The 19,269-nt window shown below is 34.8% G+C and overlaps 1 protein-coding gene across 1 annotated transcript in view; it reads left to right on the forward strand.

Annotated features, from left to right (window-relative positions):
- The window catches only part of COL11A1 (collagen type XI alpha 1 chain), a 134,925-nt gene that overhangs the window by 14,274 nt on the left and 101,382 nt on the right, over window positions 1-19,269 (forward strand). The window contains exons 2-4 of the mRNA XM_085231338.1: window positions 3,294-3,461; window positions 6,306-6,519; window positions 8,520-8,682. Of these exons, the coding sequence (XP_085087464.1) occupies window positions 3,294-3,461; window positions 6,306-6,519; window positions 8,520-8,682 (545 nt within the window). The remainder of the gene's footprint in view (window positions 1-3,293; window positions 3,462-6,305; window positions 6,520-8,519; window positions 8,683-19,269) is intronic.

Below are 19,269 nucleotides of genomic sequence, written 5' to 3' on the forward strand. Positions count from 1 at the left end.
GCTTGTAATAAACATTTTGGATTTGTATTTAATAGCATGATCAGATGAAAAATTTAAATGGAATTTAAAAAAAAAAGTAAAGCTCATAGGCATTATTTGTGATTATATTTTAAACCAGGAGAAGTTATGTACATTCTAGGCTGATTAAAAAAATCTCAGATCCTGTGTTATTCAAAGTTAGATTTAACACATAGTTGACTTCATCATATTTGGCAATACTGAGGAAATAGAATAATAGAATCATAGAATTGCTCAGGTTGGAAAAGACCTTAAAGATCATCGAGTCCAACCATGACCTAACTAAACTATCCTAACAACCTTCCGCTAAATCATGTCTCTGAGCACCACATACAAATGGTTTTTAAACACATTCAGGGATGGTTACTCAACTACTATCCTGAGGAGACTATTCCAGTGCTTAAAAATCCTTTCTGTAAAGTTTTTCCTGATCTCCAACATAAACTTTCCCTGGCTCAACTTAATTTCCCCTTGTCCTGTCACCTGTCACCAGTGAGAAGATGCTACGGTGAGGGAAACAATAGCAAAACTGGCTAGAAATAGTAAGAAAAAAGAATAAAGACAGATGTGTCCAAGAAGATCTCTAATTAAAATATCACTTTGCCTATGTTTTCACACTTTCCTTTGTTGCTTGAAAACAATCCTTTAAATAGTTGAATATGCATGCACAATGAATTTGAGGTCTTAAGTTAGTATTTATCAACTTATAAAGTGAATACAAACAGAGAATAAATTAGCAAAAGTCAATGAATGCCACAGTGCATTTCTAAGATATGTAGAAAGGTTGTATTTCCCAAATACATTTGGGAGCTTTGATAGTCATGCAAGACTTTGTTTTTCCAGCTATGGTGGTTATGAGTTTGTCAACAAGAAAGCTGCAGAAAAATCCTACTGGAGAAATGACTGGTTAAAATCATGTTTCCATTAAAATATATATATATATATATATATATGAGGCCATTGTCTGTAGGGTGTATGAGAATATGAGAATCAACACCTTATTTTTTTTCCAGCAGAAAAGATGTGCAGCAGGCAAACTATATACTGTCACTGCTTGTTTATTCAGTACTTGGCCCTTTTTCTGAGGTGAACTTTCACTGATTAAGGATTTTTATTATTATTATTATTTACTTACAGAGTCAGTGGCACAGTCTGGTTGGAAACCTGTAATTAGCAATGTTCCCCAGAGGTCGGTGCTGGGTCTGGTCTTTTACAAAGCTGGGAGGAGTGGCTGGCAACCAGAAGGATGTGCAGGCATTTAACAAGATCTGGACAGATTGGAGAATTGGGCAGAGAGAAAGCCAATGAGTTTCAACAAGAGCAAGCATAGAATCTTACATCTGGGCAAAAATAACTGCATGCATCAGTACAGGTTAGGGCCTGACCTGGAAAGGAGCTCCACAGAGAAGGATCTGGTTGTCCTGGTGATCAACAGGTTGACCATGAGCCAGTAGTGCGTCCTTGTGGCTAAGAAGCCCAGTGGTATCCTGGGGTACATTAAAAAGAGCATGGTCAGCAGGTTGAAGGAAGTGATCCTCTCCCTTCTACTTTGCCTTGGTGAGGACACATCTTGAGTGCTGTTTCCAGTTCTGGGTTCCCCAATTCTAAAGAAGACAGGGGTCTCTTTGAAAAATTTCAGTAGAGGACAACAAAGGATGATAAAGGGCCTGGAGCATATCCCATACAAGGAAAGGCTGAAAGACCTGGGACCCTTCAGTCTGGAGAAGAGAAGGCTGAGAAGCAAATCTCATCACTGTTTATAGACATCAAATGCATGGGAGTCAAGTCAGTGGGAATGGACTCTTTTCAGTGGTCTTTTCAGCAACAGTAGAAGCAAGGAGCAGAAATTGGAACACAGGAAATTCCATATTAAGGCGAGGAATACCTTCTTTACTGTCAGAGTGACAGAGCAGTGGAACAGGCTGCCCAGAGAGGTTGTGGAGTCTCCTTCTCTGGAGATGTTCAAGACCTGCCTGGATTTCTACCTCTGTATCCTGCTGGACTCAATTTCTAGAAGTCCCTTTCAGCCCCTACAATTCTGTGATATATTCCGAAACCATTTTGTAACAATCTCAGTGAAATAGTAGCTCTGAATTTCTTTGAATCTACAATTTTAAGCTGTCAGAAAACAAGCATAAATGCATTGTAGTTGGCACCTAAAGACAAGACAGTCCATTTGAATTTTGGCTTGAAAGTAATGGAAGTTCCGCCTCCTGAAACTGAAAACCTCTTGCAGAAGTACTGCCCAGAGTAGCAGCTCTGTTTAAAAGATATAGAGCTTCACACAGACAGAAAGCTAAGCATCAATTGCATACCATGACTGTAAATAAGCCTAAAACATACTGACCTTCATAAAAAGGGAGTGCAGACAGCAGACTAAGGCACACAATTTTTCACTTTACTTGATTCAGCACTCAGACTATGTCTTGAATTCCCAGTGTAGGAAAGATAATGATAAACCGAAGTATGTTAAGTAGGTGGCCACCAAGACAGTCAGAGAGGGTGGTTGGGTGCCCTTTCTCTTTAAGGGCAGGTTAAGTAGCACAGGTCTTTCTTTTACTAAATTGCTAAGTAAAGATCTGATGAATGGCTTAATTCTGATAAATAGTAGACAAAATAATCACTTAACTTACTTTCTTAAGACTTCTGACTAAAGATGTTCCTTCTGCAAATCTACTTGTTAAATAAAGATTGATCTAAATACATCCATTTTCTGGTGCTGTTGTAGGTAGAAGACAAGTAATTTCCCAAACCTTGGCCATTCTATGATTCTGCCTGCTGACTCCTTGCAGTCAAAACAGTTTTCTTTTTCTCTAATTGGAAAAGAGATTAGCTTCTTCCTTATGACATTGCATTTGAGAAAGCATTCATAAGAGTCAAAATATTTCCTAATGTTAGCAACACTAGATTCAGCTACTAGATTAGTAGCTGAATGCTTCTGAAACTTTTGAAATTAGTTATACTTCTTATAAGTTACTCAATAAAATAATCTGTTATAAATATAAATCACCATGCCTTTGGAAAACTGTGGTTTTCAATGAGTCAAGATATTAAAATATCCAATCTGATTTCTGTTAGATTTGATGAACCTTTACATATTTAAAAGTTAATAATCCCGTTGAAAGAACATTCTGATGTAGGAGTTGTCTGCAGTAAATCAAACCAGGATGCAGTTACTGTTATGATTACACATATGCTTTTGCAATGAAATGCATTTTCTTCTTAAAGTCTGCAAATTGTGGATATAAGATGGTAACTTTTTTTTTCTTTGTCAGCTGAACCAGTTGATGTGCTAAAAGTATTAGAATTTCATAATTCACCGGAAGGAGTATCAAGAACGGCAGGATTTTGCACTAACAGAAGAGATTCAAAAGGCTCAGATGTTGCCTACAGAGTTTCAAAAACTGCACAGCTCAGTGCCCCAACAAAGCAGTTGTACCCAGGTAAGATTATCAAAAAGCTATTACTTTGTTACTGCCTGTCCATTTACAGTATCTAAAAATGCAGCATGTAGTCCATTGTCAGTACCACAAAGTAATTCTGTTATCCCTAGAAGTGTGTCTGCACACAAATGACAGGATGTGCTCTTAACCCATGGAACGAAGCTGTTTTATTGGTTTCAGTGATAAAGCTCTTCAAATTCTCCACCACTAGAACAAGATCGTAAGCCATGTAACTCAGTATATCCACAATTCTTTCTAAAGGAAAGCTTATTTGGCAGCTTTGGCATGCTTCCTGTAGATTCAGTAGCCTATTTAAAAGCAATTCTTTCTATGCTGGTAGAAATGAGTTGTGATTGGCCATTGCAATAAGTTACTTAAAAGTATCTGAATATTTGGAGGACTAAACAAGGCTAGTTGTGGACAGCAAGTAACATGATTCCATCTTCTCTCAAATTTCTCTAAAGTGAAATAATCACATTGTGGAGGAAAATAATTGTATGTTGAAGAAAGGCTTTTAGTCCTTTAGTTTGCTGTCACTCTTCATTTGACCCAAACACATTAACAAAAATGATTATAAGGATATTAAAAAAAATCACGAAACCTTTAATTTTCACACTTTGATGCATCACATAGAGTTTGATTAAGTCCCTCTATAAACACAGATGTGAGCAAAGAAAAATACTTTCTTTTTTGTCTTTTCAAGTTTCAGTTATATAGACATCAGCAAAGATAAAATAGTCAAATATTTATTATTTCGTAGCAATAATGCATTCCCAGAGTAATACGGGAAACAGCTGCTAACAGTTCAAGCATATCTTGCATGTTCGTTTAAATTACCACTTCACTTTTTTATTTTTGGTAGAAAATCAAAGTAAAATTCACTAGAAAGAAAATTTATGTTAATTTTTAAAACGTTTCGACAAAGTTACATATAGTTAACAGAGCTCACCACTTAAAAGTACTATCCACTGACAATCTACAATGCCTTGCTGATATCAGTATGATTGTGTGTAGTTAATTATTATTTCAAGTAAGTAAGGGTATCAGAATGGAGACTAGTCTTTCTTTAAAAGGTGCAAAATGATCCATTATACAAAAATTGCAGAAGCTGCACTGTGTAATTGTCATCCTTATATTCTGAGCTTTAGAATGTGTATCCTTGAAGCCAAGTGCTGTGAGAAAAAACTTTAAATGTTCATTTAAATACAATTGGACAGATTAAACTGGCTTTGATTCGCTGAAGTTTTAAAAAGTTTAGAACAGCACAGGCACTTTGTGCTGAATGAAAACCTGAGTCTCTGAGAGCTTGGGTTGTCTTGCACTTGTTCATGAATGATATCGTAGCATGAAGAGGTGATCTGGCAGCTTCACTAACAACTTGATTCTTACTTGAATGCCAGAACAAATATTTACCTCATGCTGCTGGCTGACTTCTAAATTTCTATAGCCTTTCACAGCCTTAAGTACTCTTCTTCTTAATGCTTTCAGTTTATGCATTACAACTTGGATGAGTTTGCTTGATTTCAATGGCTTGTTGCAACATGTGTGTGTGAAAAATCCAAATAAAAAGCACTGATCACTCACAATGTAAAAAGAAACCACCACAAAACCTTGCTTAATACAAGAAAATGTCATGCTACCTTCTACTTCAGCAAAGAACCTAGAAACAATTTTTATGAAGTGATTATGATAATTGCTTCCTTTTGAGACCTGCAAAACAGACATCCTCTCCCCACCACAGTAAATCCTTCATTTTCAAAGAATACTCTTATAGATATTTGGATGTGTCTGTCCCTTTTCCTTAGCATGAAATTTCTTCATTTCTTAATGATAGTGAAAAGACAACATGTGAAAACCAAGGTTGAGTTGTGAGATGCCATTTTAGCTAAACAAAATGAGTAATCCATCTTATGCTTGCTTCCATCTAATTCCTACATCTCATCAGAGAGTATATGTTAGCTTCTAGCTTCTAGGGAACTAAGGACAGAAGCTGAGAGCATCAAATTCATCATTTAAAAATAGATCTAATAATATTCACCAACCAGAGTACAACAGACATTGATTTCACTGACTGGAAGCCATTATACAATTGTAAAAATAACGGTTGAGAATTTTGTCATACTGATTATTTATCAGTTATTAGATATCTTTTACAAAAGAGTGTAGAAATGACAGGCATGTACATCCAGAAATCCGAAGATTTTTTTTTTAGTGATTTTCCTCCAATTTTTTTAAAATTATTTTTGATATTGTCCAAATAGAACAACATGAATAACCAAGAAACTCAGTAGTTTAGAAGGCTTTGATATCTGTTCCAGTTGAGTGTCCAAAACCTGTATATGCATAAACTTTTACATTCATTTTCTGTTAGAAAGTTATTTATTTTTTGAATTTTAAAATGAACACTGGAGGAATATTACTTTATTCACACTGTATATGCAAAATCTGGAAATATTATGTCATGATAATGGGAACTAATGAACAAAGTAAGAGTTATCTTTTGTCACCTTTCCGATAAAACTCATAAGTTCTTTTCGTAGGATATAACCTGATTGAACAGCACATGCCCAGACTAGATGTACACGTCACCTGCCTTAAGCATTTTCTCAATAGTTTTTAAAATCATGTTTTTAAGCACCCTTAAGTTATACATGTTAAGAATTAAAGCAAGACCACAGATACAAAAGAGAGCAAACATTTTCTTACGGTAGTTTTCTCCATATTCATTTTGGAGAATAGACAAATAAAAAAAGCAGATTGTATATAGGGTCCTCTTAGAAAAAAATTTAAATGACCTTAGGGTAGCTTCAGAATTTGTAACTGTATACTTTATTGCCTTTGCAGATGGAGATTTTCCAGAAGATTTTTCAATATTGATGACAGTAAAACCTAAAAAGGGCATCCAGTCCTTCCTTCTGTCTGTCTACAATGAACAAGGAATTCAGCAAGTAGGTGTTGAAGTTGGAAGATCCCCTGTCTTCCTCTTTGAAGACCAAAATGGAAAGCCTGCCCCAGAAGACTATCCTCTTTTCAGAACAGTCAACATTGCTGATGGCAAGTAAGTGCAAAATTTTAAGATGGAAAAAAAAAATTAAAAAAAAAAATCACAGAACACTGTATAATGATCCTTCCAAATAGATATAAATAAATTATTAACAATTTCCATATAGTTGAATTGCTGTGGTACAAAATCAGAGGAATTTTGCAATAGAACACAACTCCATCTTAGAAAGGACTACAGAGCCACCAATAAAACCAAACCACTTATCTATTTCTATGAATTATGAGGAACTCAAAGTGAGGAATTAGTGAGTGAGGAAATAGCCATGGAAGTTAAAATTAGGTGAAAAAAGACTCTTGCTTTGCTGGTTTTTTCTGAAGACTGAAATAACATTCTCACTTTAAGGATCATCTTCTCCATTTGAAGGTGATATGAAAACTGAAGGTAAATTGATATGAGAATGCATAGTTTTTCCTATCCTGAACCAAAACAGTGGATGAATAAGATCTTTCGATATGCCTGTGCATAAGGAGATTAAGAAAAAGTCAGCTGGAGAATTAATTTGAAACATTGCAAGGATTGATTCTTCATCATTATTAAAGAGAATTAGTTTCAAACACTTATTGCATTGTAACTACAGGTGTTAATGTTAGTAAATCATTGTAACTACAGGTGTTAATGTTAGTAAATCAATAAAAAGATAAAGGAAATATTTTTTAAAAAGTAATTATCAATTATTATGACTTGAGTTGCCACACAATGAAATTTTACCATGAAACCTGAACATGACTCTCAAAATTTCACCTAAACTGTTTAGAATCTGATAAAAATAAAAAAAAAATCGAAATGAGCATAGTTTGGTACAATTTTCTGCAGTGGGCATGTACAACTTCTAAACCAACTGGAGTCAGTCTCGTCTAGATAGTGAGCTATTTTTTCCATACAATCAGCTTTTGCTGAATGTCAAAGTCAAAAATGGACTTAAATTTTCACTCTGATTCAGCTCTTTTAGGAAGGATCTAAGGCAACAACCTTCATCTCAAAATGAAATATATTGAAGAAATGTAAACAGTGTAATATGCCTGAGGATGCGTGGACAGTTTGCTTTTATAATGATAATACTTAACTGTGATCCAGAGTAAACATGAGTGAGTTCTGGCTCACTGATACTGTTTAGCAGTCAGATTCCATTAGCTTTGAGGTGTCCCCTTTTATATACAGCAGCTCATTATCTAAGTTGTCTCACTGAAACAGACAGCCTCAACACTTTTTGCATCAAAAATGCTTTTTTTTTTTTTTCCCCCCCACATTAAATTATAAAGTGCCTTGCTCTTAGATATTTAAACTGTCATAGCAGGGAGACTGACTAATTAATATGCTCTGTCATTCAAGTGTCATAAAGAACATAGTACAGTTGAGCAAATTCTTAAAAATGTACTTATGTCTTTTAAATATGTGTCAATATTCTGAACTTCTTCACTTTTTTGGTGAAGCTTTATGTAGATGGAGCTATTTTTGCAGGAATATTGGCAATCATTTCCAGTATTTGTAGCTGGAAAAACTACTATGTTGGATCTGTTGTACATCTTTGAAAAATATCTGCAGCTGTGGAGTGCATACAGAAAAGCAAAAGAATGTTATAAAATTTTTGGGATCGATCATCAAGGACAGATAGTAAAACATAGTAGCTAGGCTACTCTGAGTGACCCTTTTGCATGAGTAATTTAAGTCATTTAGAAAATCAAATTAGTATTCTTAAAAAATTAAGCAGTGCACTTCTAATTTGAGTTCACTGGGTAAAGCTTCAGAGAATTTCACCTAATATAGGATCGTGACCTAATATGGGCTCTGGATCAGATTCCTTTGTATGAAAGAACCTAAGTTACACAGTGGATAGACAAAACGCAATACATTTGTGTATGTATGAAGGAAATACAGACATTTAAAATTTTATCTGCAACTTTTTATCAGTGCGCTAACAGCAGTAAGCTGCTTTGATATAAATACATTGACATACTCTTCAAAACAGGAGTTAGAGTAGAATTATGTTTTAATAGGTGGCATCGAGTAGCCATTAGTGTGGAGAAGAGAAGTGTTACAATGATTGTTGACTGCAACAAAAAAACGACAAAACCACTGGAGAGAAGTGACAAACCAATTGTGGACACTAATGGCATCACTGTCTTTGGAACCAGGATTCTGGATGAAGAAGTATTTGAGGTAAAAAAAAAAATCAATATTCAATTCCATTTGTTTTCTAATCTACCTTTAAGAAAATTGAGCTATTTAGTTTTGAGAAAAGGATTTAATTCATATTAGAATAATTTTAAAATTGGCAAAGTTGATAAAATGTTGAAACTCATTTATGAACGTGTTAGGATAGATTGAGATGAGAAACAAGTGAAACAGAGAAGTGTCTCTATTGTTAGAAATTACAGTGCATTTCTCTGTTCTTTAGCTTAAATGGTTTCTGGAAAGGGCTTGCTTTTATTGTATTCCTGCCTAATATTGGGATACCTGAAATATTTGTGAGAATTTCTGGCAAAGCTGAATATTATGATAAAATTAGATGGCATTATTTCAGTTCTGTCTCTCTTAAGCAGTTACTGATATTTGTGCAGGTTGACAGTATTTGAGAGATGGGTGGAAAGACCTGGAAAGTTTTCTACATAATGTGGATCTCTTACATTGCTTATCCCACTTATTAATCTTTCCAGTAACTGGAACATACTTTGGCAATAAGGATGTATATGTTTCCATCATTTACTGGCCAAGAAATACATATAGGAAGGGTAAAATGCCTCTAAGGAAGTATGTGGCTGCCAATCATGAGGCCTTTTCAGGTAGAATTCTTATATCAACAATTATTTTTGCGGGCTAATAATGCAGCTTCTCTAAATCTGCACTATAGAGTTTCTTTTATAATGCACTTTATGCAACTGTGAAAACTGTCAAGTGCAAATTAAAACCGAACAAAAAGAAAATACAGATCAGTAGTTAATTTAGTTCATATACTGAACATCTGTGCTCCATAAACAGCCAGAGATTAAGTCCTAGCTTTAAGTAGCATGCATGCCTAAGAAGCTGCCTATATGTTGCAAAAGAAAACGTTAATTTTAAGTGTAACATTGTGTGATTGTTTCCTTCAGACATCCTATATATGACAAAACATGAGCATTCTGATTTGGAGAATTTCTGAGCTGACTTAATGGGTCAATCGTTACGGTACACATCTTGTATTTACAGCCTAATTTATCTGGAATCACTAGTAAAGTTTGCACATCACTTTCCTTTTAAAATTAATTCTATCTGGTGTAGAACAAGCACTTTTCATCTCCAGGTGGGAGAATTACTTGCAATTTCAATTTGTATTTCCTGCTGCTTTAGTTTCTTCTGTATATTGCACACATTTTCATACGTGTTTTCATGTGCAATATACAGAAGAAACTAAAGCAGCAGGCCCTGACTTGTTAGGATAAAGTAAGGTTGAATGAAGACATGCTTAACAAATGGACATTTGTATTTAAAAATCAGAACTGGTGGATCAGTTGAAGAAATCCCAAAAGTAACGGCTACATTTTTTTGTGGAATTGAAACTTATGTGTATAGTCAACTTGCAATAATCTGTGGCAGTGACTTAAATACAAATACTGTTCTCCAAGTGTTTTTTTGTCTGATTATATGTGATCAAGAATAATAAAGGAAGCTAGTGATCCTCTAAAATTTTATACTTATAATCTCCTACACTGACTTGAAAAATCCATCCATTCCATTTAAGACCCACTAAGAAATAAACTAGCTTTGGACTCACACCATAAATAGTGCCGTGTACAGTAATTCTAGTTTACCAGCTGAATCCCAGTATTCAGCACTGAGAACAGCAACATGCCTACCATTTGCAACATCACTGTAGATTTCCATACTCCTTCCTTGTGAGGTTTCCTTATATACTTGATTGCACTACTTTTCTCAGACAAACCAGTTATATTCTTGCTGTTCTTGTAGATGCTGGAGGTTAAGATTTAGTCTGAAGTTTCTTACTTAAAATAGCAGCTTACAGTTATTTCTTTTGGGATATTTTACTGCAGAGACAGAATTAGCATATTTATACATACATTCACAGTTACTTGAATCTTTAGCTAGAAAAGTATGCGTTGGAAGTACGCACTTAAAACATCCCTCAACAATAAAACAAAATACTGTGTCGTATACAGTTTTACTATACGTGTTCTTCAGCTGTTGGCAAAGCAGAATATAACCTAGTTCTTTCTGAGTTCACCATGTTTTTCTACTTCCTACACAGATAGCATTCCTTTGTTTCATCAACATGACTTTATCCACCCTTCTGCTAAGTTTCTGAAGTTTGAAGCTCTCTCCTCGAATCTATTTCCTTCTTGAGTCTCCTGGTTGTGTCTTAAATGCTCTATTTAGTTCATTCGTAATAACAATAGCAGCACAGGATGATGTCTAGTGTTTCTGTGGACCTGCTTGGTGGTATTTGTGTGTTGTGAACCCTGCTGTATCTCAAGGCCAGATCAGACACTGAATAAACATGAAAAAAGCTACGTCTCATCATACTTGCAGGAAACTGCTAATAAACTAATTTTATAATGACATTAGATTTAAGTGTTTAAGACTTAAAACTGTATAGGACAGACATTCCACATGGAATTTGATACCTATATTAGCTTAAGTACAGTAACTACATAAAAAAGAAATACTTAAGCATTCAGTCACCCGTTGGAATTCACAGCTCAGAATGTCAGGTTTACACTAAAACAGAAAGACTGTTTTATCTTGAGTAATAATGTTTTGGGTGGTTTTTTTTTTTTTTTTTTTTTTTTGTGCTTTTTTTTTTTTCTTCATACCAAGGATTTGATCACAGGAACTGTGTAATACCCTTCAGTCTTTTAAAACTGAATGGAAACTCAAAATGTTTACATAATGGACCTGTAAATAAATAATGTAATCTTAGACTTCAGTGACCTACTAGTGTAAGATGCAAGGAAGGGTTTCTTCTGTTCCTGAACCCCTTAATACAGCATTGTGTAACTGCAGGAAGAAGTAATTACATCATTAAGGGAATTAGCTCCCTTTGTAAGCACTTCAGTGTTGTCACAATCAGTACTGTAACCAGTTACATATATCATACGTTCCTGTTTCCTTAGCGAGTTTATCTAAATTGCTTTCAATCCTTGAATACGTGCATGAGTCAGAAGTTAATATCACTTAATACTACCATTAACTTGATTGTATTTTCTAATTTGATTGTATTTTTGGGAAAAACAATTACTTCTTCCAGGGGAGGCTGGAAGAAATTGATCAGATGTTGGTACATGGCACCTAGTAAAATAATTTAATAATTTTTAACTATGTCCATTGAAGTATGTTTATGGCTTAAGCAGTTGATAAAAAGCAGGAATCTTTTTATTCTTTGCCAGCTTAAAGGATTTGTCACTCCTCATTTAGCACTGTTGGTGTGAACAATACAACAAGTGTTTTATAATAAGTTACTAACACAGTTATTATGCAGGTGTTTCCCTAAAGGGACTTTCTCCTTCAAAACTCCCCAGATGTCAGACTGCTACAAAGAATATTTTAGGTATCATACTGTAAATGAGTATAACAAGCTAAAACCTGATGTACACAGAAGTCATGAAAGTTTTAACTACACACAGTCTACAGGACTAAATACTTGTTCTAATCCTTAATAAATAAAGGGTGTTGATTTTGATGCTAGGCATTCACCTGATTTCTTAGAAAAAGCATGTTCATATGTATTTGTACAGCATAAGAGTCCTTTCACAAACTGAGCGAGCATTTGAAGGCACAGTAATAGTATCTTGACACCAAAGTGATTTAACTTACAGGCTCTTTCAGATAAGCAACCATCCTTTGCATGTTTCTAAGAATGGCAAGTCCAAGCATACAAGAGAAGACCGTTCATCAGTATACAGAAGGTAGCAGTAGAAGAATGTTTTAACTAGCTGACCAAACTTGCTGAGCAGCTCAAGTAGAATGGAGAAGCTAGCCCAGAGTAAAGCTTCCCCAAAGGCATGCAGTATAAAAAAAATAAATGAGTCAGTCTCCTGTTTTACACTAGCCTGCTGGGCTGTACTTCCAGCTAGTGTAGACATAGCCAAAGTGATTCTCATGTTGCAATTATTAAAAGTGATGCAAGTAACCAACTAAATGCTTAATGTCAGTCCGGCAGAACAGTAATTTTCAACATAAGTGGATAAAAAAATGCAATCACTTCCAGGCAAAATTATTTAGAAGCAGCCTTCTAGCTATCAACACCAGAGAACTGGCCAACTTTCTATATTGGGACAAAAAGAAAAGCAATAGCAAAAAAGCAGAGTAACAGGTTTTTCCATTTCAGGGACATTTAATAATAATAATAATAATAATAAAGCTTTTTCCCAAAAACCTTATTACTTAGCTTATTTGTTTTCACTTATTTGTTTATTCGTCTTTTTTTTTTTCCCTGAAAAAATGGTGACTTGGTGATTTTTTTTAATAGTTTTTCCTATCTTACGCATGAGGAAGAAAAGCAATTTTGTTTTCCTTATTTCTGAAAGCAGATCTGACGGAGTTCAAATTCCTTTTCAAGATGTTCCCAGGAAGCAAAGAAATTGTCATTTAACTCAACTGTTTGTAATTAGCTTTAACATTAAAAAGATGGGTTCAAAAAGTGAGCAGCTGTAAATAAGCTTTTAAAAATAAGTGACAACTTAAAAGATTAGCAGATCTTTCATCCAGAAGATAGAATGTTCTTTTCAGATCTTCAGATAATTTTTCCTTTTTCTTGTTGAGAGAGTATATCTGTATAGCATTAAGCAATGGCCACATTATGTATGTGTGCGTGTGTTATATACACGTGCTTTATATACAGGCATAGCAACAAGATACAATTTCTCATCCAAGAGTTGCAGCAGACTTTGATCTGTGAATATCTATGTTTTGAAGGTTAAAAATTATGGTTGAACATATCCACCCTTTTCTTAACTTAGCTGAATATATACTACTGTAACCATAGGCTTTCTAAGAACCAGGAAGACATTGATTTCTATGGAAACTTTGACTGGTACAGAATTCTTCTTTCACAGTGTATTGCTTTTACAGTGCTGCAGCCTGGCAGGCTCTCAATGTCTTTCTCTAGCTATATCATGAAATGGGCCTGGATTATGGAATATTATATAAAAGGCACCTGGAATTCTTCAATCTTTCAAATCTTTGGAAGATTAAATTAATTCTGCAGCAGGTCTTCTAACTTCAGTAGCAATAATATCCAGGTTGTCTAGACTTCTGTTCTTTTTAGTCTGTGGTTGAACTGTCACTAACTAATTAAAGAAAGTTGTCATCTAGACACAGGTTAGGGTTTCTATTCACTTACTGAATAGTTCACCCTGGAATTCCTAGGTTTTAGCCATTATATGAAAATGAAAAATATTGATGATGTTCTCCTGTGCCTATCATTGGTTTTCTTATGAACTTATATCTCCATTTACTTAGCCATATTAAAAAGTTAATTATCTATATAAATATATGTTTTACTCAGAATATTACTCAGTATATTGCTTTGTTAGTAAGTGAGGAGTCTTTCTAATATTTTAATATCTAAATTAGACATTGAAGTAATTCCTTCATTGCATACTTATCATAATGAAATAATCCTAGAAAGCCGATTATTTTACAGTAAGAAAATGCAGCTTGAGTTCTCAGCTCTGGTCCAGTCACACTGTTACATAGAACACTACTTGTACAACCACAGAGAGGACTAGCTTTTAAAAATTATGAAAAAAAGTTTTCAATCATTTGTGAAGTTTACCCCTGTAGACCAAACAGGGAAAGTCCGGTAGAGCCTCCTAAGGGGTATGTACCTGATATTCCTTGGGAAAAGTTCACTTTCACTCTGCAGAGTTATTTTAAGCTTCTTGAGAAAGAAGCTATATGACAGACAGATATGACAGACATCTGTCCATAAAACTGAGCTGTCTGAGGTTCTTTTAGGACTAGGGAACCAGACTGCCAAAATTTAAATACTGGGGGAGAAAAAAACACTGGTTTTAGCTTTACTTTCTTCATATAGCATGATTGCCTTTACAGTACTGTTCAAAAGACAATTATTTTATTTTTTTTATTTTTTATTTTATTATTATTATTATTATATATATATTTTTTTTTTTACAAAGCTGGTAGGATTGGAGATTTTTTTTAACAAAAGACAGCTGGCAAATGGATTACCTTATGGCTGTACTTCTGTAATGTACCATGTTTAGAAAGCAGAAGTAATATCATTTAATTTAAAGGAAAAGAGAACTTGCCTCAATGTTTCAATAAGACATATAATATTTAAGATTTTTTGATAAGATTTTGACATAATTAAGATAATATGGAGCTGTAAGCACTTTTTGCTTATAATGATATAATAATTTGTTCCTAACATCTGAGGCCCTCAATGATTTACATCACAAAAAACCAGACATGGTAACTAGAACCTAGTAGAAGTTCTGATAAGTTAGAATCAGATATAGAGATTACAATCATGAGACTAACTAAAGCAGAAATTACATCAAGAGAAATGTAGTCCTTCAAACTGGGAAGAGAACTTGGTAGTCTATTGCTTTCCTACAAACTGTGTCTCCATTTCATTTTGTATTAGACAACTTGATATTTTTTGTGTTTTCAAGTCTGGAGAAGCTATGGATTATATTACTACTCAGTGAGGTGTGCTTTTTCAACCACATCTAGAAACACAAATACACAAACCTTATTCTGCGGTATCAGTGTAGACTGCCTGAGATTCACAGAGGAATTTTCAGCAACTGAGTTAATCACACACTTCCTATTCTAAGCTAAGCTGTTTCTTGTCATAGGAAAACAAATCTGAATAAGTGTCCCACTGTTCCAATAGGCAGACATTCAACTAATTTGAGTTTATTCTGCCATCTTTGTAGCTCTTCAGTCTTGTTCTTCACAATTGCTTTGGCATGCTACAGACACTCTAAAAAAGCAAACGTTTCCTCACATCTAATTAACTCCTTTTAACATTCTTGGAGGATTTTGCAGAGTAGCTTGTTTGATATAGTCCCCTTTAGAGTAATGCCACAGAAGTAATCCTTCTGTATCATGTTTGCATGCTAGGCATAATTGATGGGCAAGTTATTTTATGATTCTCTGGCAGCTTATTTCATATAAACATGAGGCTGATTCAAAAGCCTGTGATTTTAGTTATGTGCACATTCCCAAAGCAGGGGAGCTGAAACATTCATAGACTTTAACTATTTATTCTCCATATCTTAATGGACTACTCAATTATGCACTGAGTTGTACCGTTTTTATTCAAATAGACACTTAAGTATTTATGATCCAAAAAAAATGTCTTCAAATTGACCCATTTTGGTTACAAAAGGTGCTTGTATACTTACTATTAGGTATGCTTAAATATTTTTCTAAACCTTCTCCTGTATCTATGAGCAATTACAGCAGAGATCTCAGCTTTTTCATGTCCATTATGTGAATAATATCTGATAAACAGTGTATAAGATGCATTAATTATTTTCTAGGATTAAAAAATATTATAAATGTTATAAGGCAGCACATATTGAGAGCTAAATAGGCTAGCAGCACTTTTCTGGACAAACTGAATTATGCACACTGTTACAAGTAGTAATATGGAAACATTGCTGTGTCTAATTTTCTAATACCTCACCACAAGTTGCCTACCTCTGCCTTCTACTACCATCTGCTCTTCACTGACATCAAAATATGGTGGAAATTCAGATAGTGCCTCAATTCCCATTGCGCACAGTAAGTGCAAGTTCAGTATCTTACGCTCACACAAGTTATTCACAAAAGAATCAGTAACTTTACTGTGTTTGGAAATCATAGAATCACTCAGGTTGGAAAAAAATTTGAAAGATCATTGAGTTCTACCACGACCTAACAACACTACCCTAACTCTAACAACCCTCCACTAAACCATGTCCCTGAACACCACATCCAAACAGTTTTGAAACATATCCAGGGATAGTGACTCAACCCCTCCCTGAGGAGCCTAATCCAGTGCTCAACAACCCTTTCCATAAAATTATTCCTGATATCCATCCTAAACTTCCCCTGTTGCAACTTGAGGCCATTTCCCCTCATCCTGTCACCAGTGAAAAGAGACCAACCCCACTCTTGCTGTAAGCACTTTTCTGATATTGGAAGAGAGCAATAAGATCTCCCCCTTAGCCTCCTCTTCCCCAAACTAAACAGCCCCAGTTCCCTCAGCCTCTCATCATAGGGTATACTCTCCAAGCCCTTCATAAGCCTTGTTGTCCTTCTTCTTTGGACCTGCTCCAGCATCTCAATGTCCTTTCTGTACTGAGATGAAATTAGCTTTCTCTGCTTATTTCAATATACTTCACTTGGATTTGTTAAAACTTGGTGAAAAATACAAAGGAATATGAAACTCTTGTCTCACTGTTAATATATTGACATCTCACTGATATATATACATATTTTTATAAAATAGATCATAATAGATTTTTTCTGATGATAGAATTTTGATTTACTCAGCTGAGCTCTCTGCAGTGGATTTTTTTTTTTCAGCGTACGTACATATGCTTTCAGCTTGTGTGTCATTACACAGCACATGTTAGAAGCTGGGGAGCTTTCCTTTTCTGGGAAGGCCCATGATGAGGGAGTGAAGGAAACTGATTGAGCGGCCCTACCCAGCAAAGGTTGCCATTACAGTTTTATAGGAAAGGAAATGGAACTAATCTATAGAGACAGCTACTTTTTGTGCACTTTTTTTTTTTTTCCCTTTATACACTTTTCAGAGTACTGTTAGTTGCTTTAAGGATGCTCAGGTGTAATTTATTCTCTTATGCTTTTTCCCATTTCTGTTTTCCCTCTCTTACTCTCATAGTTCAAGTGAGATTTCCTTTCATCCTGCAGGTTTTATATAGGAATAACATTATGCCTATGTGCATATATGTTTATATACCTCAGTGTTAAGTTACAGTTTAACTATCAGTATTGTTATTAACCCATATTTCCATTTATATTTATTTTCATTTAAAGTTCTTGGACTTGTGCAAGTAGATCATTAAGTGCCCCAAATTCATGAGTCTAGGCCTTAGAGTATAGCCAGATTAAATATTTGTGGTTTCTTCACAAACAACTATAACGTTCCATCTTGGAGTCAAAATTTCAAAAGGTTAAATTGAAGGACACACTTTTGAAGACTGAAATAATTCTGTGAAAAATTCTCATAGAGAAAGTGTGTGGAATTGTAAAAGAAAAAAAAAATTGGTGTGACTACATCATGACTGTCACAATAGTGAAAACTGCAATAATTTGTGGAATGGTGTGTGCTGAGATGTTTCACTCAATCTGAAATGAAAGTTTTTTGTTGACTAGTGAAAAAACATTGTCAGTACATCACACGAATACTGAAAGAAGCTATTTAATTAGCAAAGACAAGAAAATGAAGGCAAAATAACTGTATAAGAAAAACAGTATTTTTGTATGAGATGTTGAAGGAAAAAGAGGAAAATTAACATTTGAGATGCAAAATGGAAAATAAATTAGTTTCTCTGTAAACCTATCATACATGAATGGCCAGTAGCATTTTGTATATATTGTGCAAGAGTTCTGAGAGCCTCTCTCTGCATGAACCCATGACAAGTAGACAGGCAGGGCTGGGAAGTACAGTCAATGGATCGGGAACAGCTTTAAGCAATTAGGGACATCTAAGCCAAGTGGTAACAGCATGCTGAGTGCTTCTTGCAAACACAACATCCAACAAGAACAAGTGCCAAAATTCCATGGCATTCAAGATCAGCACAAAGCAAGCTTCCAACAGAATACTAGCCATCTTTCTCCAGTTGAGTTCTCTAAGCTCATTGTAATAAAGAGACAGTTTCAAGAGCAGTTTTTACACTACTTACATTGGCTGGCACACCATGTACTCTTTATTGATCTGTGTGGACAACTGAGAAAGCGATGTATGAGCACATATGAGCTTACCGCAAGACAGTACTGTGAATTCAGCAAAGGACAGGAGCTGTTAGCAACTTACTCTAATTCTTGTTCAAGAATTTACCTCTTTTGTCTTTCAGTTGCTAATTTTTTTCTAACTTATTCCTGTGCTTCTCTTAGCTTTAATTTGGCTACTGAAAGGGCAGAGCACTTTAGAAACACCCTGTGGTAGAGAAAGGGAATGCATAACAAGACTGACACTGACCGTACAAAACTGTTCAAAGCACCAAGTTGTATCCCTGAAGGAGCTGCATATATAATCAACTGGGTAACTTCTCTGGAAGTACAGCAGGGTATGTAGGTCAGTGTCCAAATAAGGAAGCATCAGTTAGCAGAGGAAAAAAAAAAAGGGACCATTCAAAGCCACTGATTGGAGCAGACTACTGCACTGTAGCATTTCTAGAAGATTAAAAAAAAGTACATTCCAGCTCTAAATTCATCTGAGATGCAAATAAGTCTGTAAAGTAGAAGAAGTTGACATTATTGTAACAATCAGATTTGTAATGTATAGCTGCTATATGCTAAGTAATTAAAAATTTCATGTTTATCATATATGTTAAATATGTTGGTAAACTGTTATAGAATTAGGAAGAGAGGATTTTTATTATTTTAGTTAGTGGTTTGTTCGCTAGTTTCTGCAATTTCTCTTTTGGAAAAGAAGGAGGATTCGGAACTATTGTTTACTATTTGAAACTATTCTCCAAGTTTTATTATTTGTTGAAGGCTACTATTCTGAAATGCTTAAAGCAATTTTGGAAACGTTGAGGCGATCAC

The sequence above is a fragment of the Meleagris gallopavo genome, chromosome 10, assembly GCF_905368555.1.
Source record: "Meleagris gallopavo chromosome 10, MGAL_WU_HG_1.1, whole genome shotgun sequence".
Taxonomy (NCBI): domain Eukaryota; kingdom Metazoa; phylum Chordata; class Aves; order Galliformes; family Phasianidae; genus Meleagris; species Meleagris gallopavo.